The sequence below is a fragment of the Thamnophis sirtalis genome, unplaced genomic scaffold (assembly GCF_051295495.1).
Source record: "Thamnophis sirtalis isolate CommonGarterSnake01/CBP01778 unplaced genomic scaffold, rThaSir2_p1.2 scaffold_2, whole genome shotgun sequence".
Classification (NCBI taxonomy): Eukaryota; Metazoa; Chordata; class Lepidosauria; order Squamata; family Natricidae; genus Thamnophis; species Thamnophis sirtalis.
The window spans coordinates 87,573,177-87,584,628 of record NW_028261382.1 but is presented as its reverse complement, the minus strand read 5'-3'; the positions used below and the strand labels follow the sequence as shown (position 1 = coordinate 87,584,628).

The following is an 11,452-nucleotide window of genomic DNA, read 5'->3' as shown; positions in this document are numbered from 1 at the left end:
CAGGGCTTGGCTGCCTTCGACAAAAACTAACACACTAAAACCTCATAACGCAAAGACTCCCTGGCAGATAAGACAGGGTGGGTGCTTGTGACCTGGCAATCCCCATCATGTTCCTAAGTTATCATTTTACAAGAAGAATGGGCTGGAATGTGAAAAAAACAAGCAGTTAACCAGCTCTGACTTAAACTGGAAAAAGATTGATCTGGAAAAAAATGCAGCCTCCTTTTCCTCATTCAGGAGAGAATACATTGGAAAAATAGCTAGTCCAGTGGTGGGTTTCAAAAATTGTTCGAACCTACTCTGTGGGTGTGGCCTCCTTTGTGGGAGTGGCTTGCCGCCCATGTGACCAGATGGGAGTGGCTTGCCGCCCATGTGACCGGATATGAAGATGCCGACGACCCTTGTCAGAACCACCTTAAATTACCTCACACACAGCCCTGGCATGCATAGGAATATGATGTAAACTTGTTTTTTAAAAGGCAACTTTAGTTTGCGTTAAAACAACTTCAACACACGCAATGTTCTGATTGCCCCACAAACGCAGTAGTCATCCTTACCTTTCACAGAGGCACTGAGTTTTATAAATATGAGCTTGATAGTGTAGAATAATCATATCCAAGGACTAGTGGTGGGTTTCAAAAAGGTTTGGAAGCTCTTCTGTAGGTGTGGCCTGCTTTCCGGGTCCACTGGTGGAACCTCTTCTAACCAGTTTGGTAGATTTGACGAACCGGTTCTACCGAATAGGTGCGAACTGGTAGGAACCCACCTCTGAGCTAGTCCTACATTATTGGTTGTTGATTGAGGGAAGTGTATTGCTGAACAACTATTTACCTGCAACCTTAGAAAGTAGACTTAGGAATGAAAGATGCTGGAACTTTAGTTCTTCAGCCCCTAAAGGGCACAAGTTCCATATTGCAATAGGATGTTAGGAATGTGTATGTTGTGGGAATGTTTTTGTGACAATGTTAGACACAAGCAACATTTTTTAAAGTGCATAATTTGCCTTTGTAAGCTTGGCTTAAGGCTCAAAAAAAAAGGACACAGACATGGATTTAAATATGTATGTGGTTTCTAACCTCATTATCTGAAACATAATACCCTTTTGCAAAACCGGAGGGTGTGGAATCTCAATTTTCAATTTGCACACATAATTTATGTTATCATACTTATGGTAGCTGTAATTTCAGCAGTGACCAATTGGACTTGGTGGTTTTTCCTTCAATTAGACCCAAACTAATTAAGACACAATTAAATAAAGCAATGTATATGCCAAGCCCTGTGAAATGATGGACAGTGGGGCGGTACGCTTTTGTTCTGGAGTATTTAAATAGCCATTTAATTCAATTCATCTGTTGCATCTGAGGATGGTGAAGCTAAACGGAGGCAAAGCTTCAGAACAGCATGGACTCATCTTACATCCATGCCATCCAAGCCCTTGAGTTTTCCATCCCTGAGAAAACAAAGATTTCTCTGATGCCAACACATGAAACAGCTTAACAGAGTCACCAAAAATGTACAAGGTTCTTAACCAAAAGTTCCGCATTTGTTGATCCATGAGTTCGGTTTCAGTGACTCAGCTGTGGCCTCTGCAGCATCGGCAATCCCAGGAAAATATATTGCTTCAAAGTTGTCCAGAGCCGAGGTGGCGCAGTGGTTAAATGCAGCACTGCAGGCTACTTCAGCTGACTGCAGTTCAGCAGTTTGGCTGTTCAAATCCCACCAGGCTCAAGGTTAACTCAGCCTTCCATCCTTCCGAGGTGGGTAAAAATGAGGACCCAGACTGTGGGGGCGATATGCTGACTCTGTAAACCGCTTAGAGAGGGCTGAAAGCCCTATGAAGCGATATATAAGTCTAACTATTGCTATTATTATGCCTGATCCCATATTGTAACTTCCCTGCCAGTTTGTTTTATTTTTGCAAAATAAAAAAAAAATATTTTTGCAAAACAGCTCTTACTCAAAGATGCACTTTGGTTCTGTGGGTGACAATGAAATCTCTTCGGATATGTTCTTCTCCTTTTCCGAGGTCCTTTTTGGAAAGGCCTTGCATCACCCAAAAACTGGAACGACGTCCACAGGTTCTCCTGTGCACCACAGCTGTTCCCTGTGCTAAGAGCCGAGGTGGCGCAGTGGGTTAGGGTGCAGTACTGAAGAGGCCACTTCAGCTGACTGTTATCTGCAGTTCAGCGGTTCTAATCTCAGCGGCTCAAGGTTGACTCAGCCTTCCATCCTTCCAAGGTGGGTGAAATGAGGACCCAGACTGTGGGGGTGGCGATATGCTGACTCTGTAAACCGCTTAGAGAGGGCTGAAAGCCCTATGAAGCGGTATATAAGTCTAACTGCTATTGCTATTCTTCCTTTCTTTTGCTGATCAAGGACATCTTCAATCAACCTATCCTACGTTGAGTACTAAAGAGTCAGGTTTGCTGGTAGTCATGGGGTGGCTGTCACGGTGATTGTAACGTTAACTGGATCCTCAGGAGGAGGACTGGGGGCTGGCACTTCTTCCTGGGCCCCTGGTGGATCCTCCGAGGTCACCCCAGCTTCCGTCTGGATTCCCTCTGCAGAAAACAAAGCAAGGACAAGCGCCTATGAGCTGATGGAAGAGAAGCAATAACGAAGTAGAAACCCTGAAGGCCAGCTGTTTCCATTCTTTGTTTCAATGGCTTCCAGATTCATGTTCAACATCAGATGATCAGGGCCCACCAATAACAACAGAGAATAAAGAGCCGAGGTGGCGCAGTGGTTAGAGTGCAGTATTGCAGGCTACTTCAGCTGACTGCTAGTTCGGCAGTTCGGCTGTTCAAATCTCACCGGCTCAAGGTTGACTCAGCCTTCCATCCTTCCGAGGTGGGTAAAATGAGGACCCAGATTGTTGTTGGGGGCAATATGCTGACTCTGTAAACTGCTTAGAGAGGGCTGAAAGCCCTATGAAGCGGTATATAAGTCTAACTGCTATTGCTATTGCTATTGTTTGCTAATCAATGTGTTTCAACAGCACATTGTCTCCTAGAACAGGAGTCCCCAACCTTTCAGACCTCAGGGACCACTAAATCCATAATTTTAAATCCCACGGGCCACTAATACGACTGGCTGGATGGCGTGGCTAGGTGGTCATGTGACTGGGTGGGCCTGGCCAACTTGATGTCACTCACATCGAGGGGCACCTCGCCAACCTCTATTCACCCCTCCCCTCCCAGCCATTCCTGCCCTCCCTGCCCAGACTCCTTAGGGCCCCAATAGGAAGCAGTTGTTGTAGCTAAACAGCCACCGCAAGAAAGAGTTTGCAACACAGCTGGCTCAGTTCAAATTGGATCTGACCAAGAAGGAGGCTCAGCTGAAGCATCTCACTGAGGACTACGAGCATAGGCTTTCCAAGCAGAGGGGAGACCTGCAGGAATGCAAGGCCAGGCACTGGTGCCTGGAGGCTCAGTGGACTAAGTTGATCAGCCAGTTCCAGGCCATGATGCAGTCCCATGGAACAAGGCCCTCCATCTCTTTTTCCACCAGTGGTGCTTCCCTCCCGCCTTCACCCAAAGCCCCACACCAGGAGGCTGAAGCAGGCCCCAAGTTGGAATTTCTGCCCCCACCTCCAACCCACACAAAAGGACCCCGAGGGGGGAGACTTTCTGCAGCAACATTCATTGCACGCGTCCGGCCCACAAACTATAGTTTGAAGACCCCCGATTTAGTGCAATATAAAAAATGCAAATAATTTTTCTGCAGACCATCAAAATTTTCTCATGGACCACCAGTTGGTGACCGTTGATCTAGAACAAAAGGCCATAAAGAGAGGGATGAATGGCCAGACAAAAGGGAAGCCCGATACCTTCACCAATGGGCAAACTAGATATCTCAAATGCAATCAAGACACTCATGAATCTCTGCCATGTATAAAAATCTCTCTTTGATCACAGGGACAGAGAAGCCACTTCAATGCCTTTTGAGAAGCTGTGTATTGCTCTCTTCCCAAAATAAAATAAGCTGGTTATTTTTCAGTTTAAAAACAATGGCTTGATTTCCAGCAGCTCAAACTGATAGATAGATAGATGATAGATAGATAGATAGATAGATAGATAGATAGATAGATAGATAGATAGATAGATAGAGAGAGAGAGAGAGACATACATACATGCATACATACATAGAGATAGAGATAGATACACACACACACACACACACACACACATATATATATACATACATACATACATAGATAGATGATAGATAGAGGTAGGTAGGTAGGTAGGTAGGTAGGTAGGTAGGTAGGTAGGTAGGTAGGTAGGTAGATAGATAGATAGATAGATAGATAGATAGATGATAGATAGATAGATAGATAGATAGATAGATAGATAGATAGATAGATAGATAGATAGATAGATAGATATGGATAGATAGATAGATATAGATATAGATAGATATATGATAGATAGATAGATAGATAGATAGATAGATAGATAGATAGATAGATAGATAGATAGATAGATAGATGATAGATAGATAGATGATAGATAGATAGATGATAGATAGATACACACGCAGACAGGCAGACAGGCAGACAGGCAGATGGATTTGCTACTTTTCCTGGGAAATGAATAACTGAGTATGGAAACTGAGTCTGTAGACATAAAAGTTTTGGGGCCAATGGTGTCTCTACAGTCCACCTACCAGTAACTTCGATTCTTGAAGATGAAATATATGTGGAAGGACACCCCTGTAGCCTCCTAGGAAAGCAGGAGTTGGCCACATTTACTTGCAGAATTTTGTTTTCCTTCTCTAATACCCAAAGATACAGCAAACAGGAAGACCCTTTGGCAAAACTTTCCACCTTCAAGGGTTCTTTTCCAGTGTGGCAAGAAACAGAAGTAGCCCTCGACTTACAGCCATAATTGAGCCCAAAATGCATGTCGCTAAGTAAAAAAAATTGGGAAGTGAGTTTTGCCCCATTTTACGACTTTTCTCCCATTAAGTGAATCACTGCAAATGTTAAGTCAATAAGATGGTTGTTAAGTGAATCTGACTTCCCCATTGACTTTACTTCTCAGGAGGTCGCAAAAGGGGATCACATGATCCCAGGATACTACAATGGTCATAAATATGAACCAGTTTGTCAAACATCCACAGGTAAATCACGGGGATGCCGCAATGGTCATAAGTGTGAAAAATGATCTTAAATCACTTTTTTTTCAGTGCCATTGTAACTTTGGTCACTAAATGAACTGCTGTAAGTTGAGGACCACCTGTATTTCAAGGTCTGCTCTTCGATTGATCCATTCAGATAAGGTAACCTCCAGAGATTTATCACCAGCTTACCTGCTGGTGTTTCCCCAGTTGTTGTGGAAGTCTCTCCAACCTGCTCACTCGCTTCTTCAACTTGCTCATTGGCTGCATCGCTAATTCCTGTTGGCATCTCAGCATCTTCCGGAGTCCCGATTTGCTCTCGACTTTCAGCTCCAGCCCTAAAGAGAAGAGATGCATTGACCCATTACCAGACTTATGAGGCAGACCAGTAGTGGGTTCCGGATCCTGTAGAAACTCATTCGCTGCGTAGGGGCTGGGCTTCCTCGCTGGGGATGCCCACTGCGCACACATGTGCATGCCACTGCCCAGCGACACTCAGCTGCTCGGCGGAGTGGCACAGCTGTGCACGCGTGCGCAATTGTGCCGTTTGCCTCAAAAAGTGGTAAGGAACGCGGGCAGGCGGGTGGGCCAAACGGCCCATCGTTCTGGTACGGTAGCCGCTGCTCCCATCTACCACCGGTACACCCGGAAATCACCACTGAGGCAGACCAGACTGGAAACATAACCAGATGAGTTCATTCGACTTTATTGTAAGGCGACATTAACAGAATCTTGCAATTCTGAAAGTACAAACTTCCACCCTCACTTTTTCCTGCCTGATAAGTTAGGGTGGATCCCTTCGAAGTTTCTTTCTGTTACTCAGTTGTGGATTCCTCACCACCCACCCACCCGCTTTACCTGATCATTCCTTAAGCAGCATCCCTTTCCCCCTCTCCCCAGGTATTGGCCGGAAGTGGCATTCAGCTGGTTCAGACTGGTTCACCCAAACTGGTAGCGGAAATCACCTATCCTCCCTGGCTCTAGGCTGACCAATTTAGGCACATTTTTGAGGCTGGGCGCATGCATGGAAAGGGCACACACCAGCAAACCAGTGGTAACAAAATGGGAAACCCACCGCTGGTATTGGCACATTGCATTACACCCATGGCCATTTGCTATTCCCTCCCACCTGTTGCTATAGCCACCGCCTTGAAAGCTGGAAAAGGTGACCCGTCCAGCTACTGCCAGAACTACATGAAAGAAAGCTTTTCTCATAAAGATTTGAAGATCAATAAACCATCAAATCAGGACGATGGCTGGCATATAGACTGTAGAACGAAAGAGAAAAAAGGAAATGATATGAAACTATATGGGTTTGTGGAGATACCATCCCTAAGAAAACATAAACTGAGATTTGAAAGAGACACCTAGAACAATAGAAAAAGAAAGGGAGGGAAGAAGGAAGGAGAGGAGGAAGGAAGTAGAGAAGGGGGGAAGAAGGAAGGGAAAGGAGAAGAGGGTGGAAGGGAGAGAAAGAGAAGGAGAGATAGTAGGAAAGGAAGAGGAAGAGTGGAGGAGAGGTAAGGGAAGAAGAAAGAGGTAAGGAGAGGTGGGTGGAAGGGAGAGAAAGAGAAGGAGAGAGGGTAGGAAGGGGAAGAGAGAGGGTAGGAGTAGGGGAGAGGTAAGGGAAGAAAGAAGGGGAAGGAGAGGAGGAAGGAAGGAAGTAGAGAAGGAAGGGAGGGAGAAAAGAAAGGGAAAATAAGGTGGTGTCATAACAGGTGCTAGGGATGGTAAACAAAACAACTCAAACTGTATACTATAATCTTTTAAATGGAATAACAAAAGTATAAGAATGGCAAAGAAAAAAATAACTATGTGAATGTCTACCTATAATTGTATGTAAGAGAATAAATGACAGTAAGAATATAAAACACAAAATAGGAAAACAATATTTTGTTATAAATAGCTAAGTATAAATAAATATAGAATAGTACATATAAATGGATAACGAATAAGGAGACCATGAATGCAAGATAGAAATGTATAGAAGGGAAAACACTAACTGTAAAGAAACCGATACAGAACTGCTGTATGATATATGATGAAACTTCTTGTTCCTATGTTCTGTTAAGTCATGTGTTTGTTTTTGTTGATGCGTTTATGTGTTTAAAATAAAAATAAATAAATAAAGATTTGAAGATCAAGCTTTTTTCCCCCCAAGCGTGAGCCAGACTAGGGTTAATAAACTTATCTGCAATGAATGGGATTTAGTGATTGTGGGCTGGTCTCGACTGTCTCATGTTTTCTTGTGTTTTTCATTCTGTCTGGATGTATTGGTTTTTAACCCCACATGAGCCACCCAGAGTTACAATTTGTGAATTGGGCAGCAATATCAATGGATTAAATAAATAAATGGCAAAGCATGTCTGAATTATCCAAATCTCTCTTTTAATATCAATGCCAGCTGAATATCCACTGTGATGATAAAAGCACCTGAGGGTAAGATAAGAAGCAATGAGTAGAAACTAATCAAGGAGAGAAGCAACTTAGAACTAAGGAGAAATTTCCTGACAATTCATCAGTGGAACAACTTGCCTCCAGAAGTTGTGAATGCTCCAACACTGGACGTTTTTAAGCAGAGATTGGATAACCATTGGCCTGAAGTGGTGTAGGGTTTCCTGCCTAAGCAGGGGGTTAGACTAGAAGACCTCTAAGGTCCCTTCCAACTGTTCTATTCTATTCTGCGCAGGTGGTGCAGTGGTTAGGGTGCAGTACTGCAGGCCACTTCAGCTGACTGCTATCTACAGTTCAGTGGTTCTAATCTCACCGGCTCAAGGTTGACTCAGCCTTCCATCCTTCCGAGGTGGGTGAAATGAGGACCCAGACTGTGGGGGCGATATGCTGACTCTGTAAACCGCTTAGAGAGGGCTGAAAGCCCTATGAAGCGGTATATAAGTCTAACTGCTATTGCTATTGCTATTCTAAAGTTCTGGAAAATATAAACTACACACTTTGAGGCAGCTCAGAAGATTCTACTTGTTACAGATGGCTAGAAATATTAATCAGTTTTTCCCAAACAGGCCTGTACTGCAGCTCCTGTGTTATCTGGAGATTACTAGCATTGCAGCCCAATATACCTACTGGATGTAGATCGATGAGAGGGAATAAGAGAAAGAATTCAAGAGGAGAAAAAAAATAAAAGATGAAAAGGAAAAAAAATGAGCTGTCACTTACATTCTGAAGAGCAGGTCATGTAACCCTAGGGGATAAGAGAAAGAAACTCCATTTTAGAAACTATTCTGTAAGAACAGCCAAACTCTAAACTAATGAAGGGTACATTAACAAGGACTTTAGGAAGACTCTCCCCATGGCAATGCCATGCCCTATTTGGTAGGGAGAATTTGCAATTATGTTCCACAACCATCATCTCAGAACATTGTATTTCCATCCTGCCAAGGGCTGTTAGCTGTAAGTTTAATTTCTGCTTAATGGTGGCTCTCTGGTGTGGTGCAACAGCCTATTGAATATACAGTTTCCATTACTTTAGTGATCTCTTCAATATTCATGCAAGAACCGTGGTGGCCCAGTGGTTAGAATGCAGTATTGCAGGCTAACTCTGCTGGCTGCCAGGAGTTCGATCCTGACCGGCTCAAGGTTGACTCAGCCTTCCATCCTTCCTAGGTCAGTAAAATGAGGACCCAGATTGTTGGGGGCGATGCGCTGACTCTGTAAACTGCTTAAAGAAGGATGCAAAATCACTGTGAAGCGGTATATAAACCTAAGTGCTATTTCTATCTATCACTGCTTGATCATATGGTCTTTAGCGCACAAAACTTACTAACGTGAAGAGAAACATAACCCTAGCCATCTCAGAATCTTTCGCCTGCTGGCAGAACTAAAGTAAGGAGACGACCACTGAAATGACTTCCCAGGAAGATGAGTGGGGGACTCAACAAGAGCCTGACTTTTTGTCCTTGGAAAAAAAAAAACCTTAAGGAAGGATTTCCACAGATCCCATAACCGAGCTGCTGATTGCCCCCACACTCACTTGGATTATTCTCCCGGTTCCGAACAATGTATTGAAAAACTAGGAGAGAGATGACGGTTGCCACCACCATTCCTGACAGAGCAGCCGCGATCACCACAGGATATGCATTGAAAGGAGGATCAGCTGCAAGAGAGAAGAAGAAGTAGATGAAGGCAGTGGAGTTCCACCAGGGCCAGACCTTCAAGGCTTTGGAGAACGATGTGCCAGATGTGCTCTCTGTTATTTTAGCCCCTCCTTCCCTTGGCCAGTGATTTCCAGATGGGTTGATGCTCAGCTCATCAAATCCACCATCTGGCTAGAAGTTTATAGGCGCTGAGGCACATCTGCTTCATTCTTTTAAGAGGAAGGTTCTGGAAAACAATAGTTTGAGCTCCATGAGGTTGTTTATACAATGTCTGCCAAGGTGGATTAGTTGGAGGATATTTATTTATCAGAAGGCAAAGGATGACCCACTACGGAGTCAACCATGTCTTCTAATACTTCAACATCTTCAATTTTCAGATAGATTCACTTCGGAACAAAGCTCCGGGGGTTACCAACAGCTACCATTCTTACGTTCTAAGAAACTGATAGGAATCATGTCGGCCTCAGAAGCCACCTTGGAAATGAATATCCACTTTTCAGCATGCCAGCACCACAGCTTGCCCTTAATTTCTTTTTTAAAAAATTAAAATTATACAGTTCATGTAGGACAGGGTTCATTGCAGGCACCAATAAACTGTCCATGGGATTATACGTCCTGCAATAGCTTCCTGGTGTGTTTGCCAGATTTTAGCATGTGTTTTTGGTAACTTCCTTCACCTTCAAGCATAAAGAAATATCATCTTTCCTGAGAATATATGTAGTAAACGATTGTATAGGATAGAATCGGATAATTACTTTGGGTTTGCTGCTTGAGGTTAGCTTGACCCTGTGCATGAAATAGCCCTACTGTTGGTCTGCTTTAGAAACCACCTTTACTAGGTGTGAAGGTTGTGATTGTCTGAACCGAGAAGCCCTGTTGGCAAACCATTATCAAGGCAATTGATCCAGGGTTGGGCTTCAAAACTTTTAGCAAGGGGTTATCTGCCGAGTTGATGAGTGGACATGGCCATGGTAGACATGGCCTAGTCCAGTGGTAGTCAACCTGGTCCCTACCGCCCACTAGTGGGCATTCCAGCTTTCGTGTTGGGCGGTAGGGGTTTGCTGTAACTCTGCTTTATAAATTTTATAAAGTAAAGTTACTTCCCTACTTTATGAAATCACCATTACTGTGGAACTGGTGGGCGGTTAGAAAATTTTACTACTAACAGAGCAGAGGTGGGTTCCTACCAGTTCGCAACTATTCGGTAGAACCGGTTCGTCAAATCTACCGAACTGGTTAGAAGAGGTTCCACCAGTGGACCCGGAAAGCAGGCCACACTTACAGAAGAGGTTCCAAAATTTTTTTGAAACCCACCCCTGGTCCTTGGATATGATTATTCTACACTATCATGCTCATATTTATAAAACTCAGTGCCTCTGTGAAAAGTAAGGATGACTACTGCGTTTGTGGTGCAATCAGAACATTGCGTGCTTTGAAGTTGTTTTAAGGCAAACCAAAGATGCCTTTTAAAAAACAAGTTTACATCCTATTCTTATGCATGCCAGTGCTATGTGTGAGGTAATTTAAGGTGGTTCTGACAAGTGTCGTCGGCATCTTCATATCCGGTCACATGGGTGGCAAGCCACTCCCATCCGGTCACATGGGCAGCAAGCCACTCCCACAAAGGAGGCCACACCCACAGAGTAGGTTCGAACAATTTTTGAAACCCACCACTGTAACAGAGATACAAAAGTGGGTGGTGGGTATAAAAAGGTTGACTACCCCTGGCCTAGTCGGCCTCCTGCACCATGGCATGGGGGCCGTTTTTGTCCTTCCTGGGCTCCAGAGGTTTTCTTTGAGCCTCCGGGAGGGCGAAAATGGCCTCTCCCGAGGTCCGGAGGCTCCCCAGAGGCTAGAAACGTGCCCATTGCTGGCCTTCTGGAGCCTCCCGTTTTTCACCCTCCCTGAGCCTCCGTGTGGGCCCTGCACTTACCTGGCATCCAAAATGGGCCACATGGAGACTCCTGAGTGGGGGTGGGTGGGCGGGGCCAGCCAGGAGTGGAATTCGGGGGTTTGCTGAAGCATGCAGAATCTTCGCTAGAGGATCGCAGCCCACCCCTGACCTGATCAGTAGAACATCTCTCCCCACCCCACTCTCCATTTCTGGGCAAGGAGATTAAAGCTTTTAAGGAAGGAAGCGGTTTGGGGCAATGTCAAAAAGGAATGGGGTTAAGGAAGGGTCTCTGTCCTGATTAAATTGTTCCCCTCTTCTGCCTGCA

General features: G+C 44.5%; 1 protein-coding gene across 1 annotated transcript in view; it reads right to left on the bottom strand.

Moving 5' to 3' along the window:
* Window positions 1-2,388: 2,388 nt before the first annotated feature.
* The window catches only part of VSIG10L2 (V-set and immunoglobulin domain containing 10 like 2), a 28,120-nt gene continuing 19,056 nt past the window's right edge, over window positions 2,389-11,452 (bottom strand). Inside the window, exons 9-12 of the mRNA XM_087703509.1 lie at window positions 9,110-9,232; window positions 8,296-8,320; window positions 5,314-5,459; window positions 2,389-2,561 (exon numbers count right to left, since the gene is read on the bottom strand). Coding sequence (XP_087559635.1) covers window positions 2,434-2,561; window positions 5,314-5,459; window positions 8,296-8,320; window positions 9,110-9,232 — 422 coding nt within the window. The 3' untranslated portion in view covers window positions 2,389-2,433. The remainder of the gene's footprint in view (window positions 2,562-5,313; window positions 5,460-8,295; window positions 8,321-9,109; window positions 9,233-11,452) is intronic.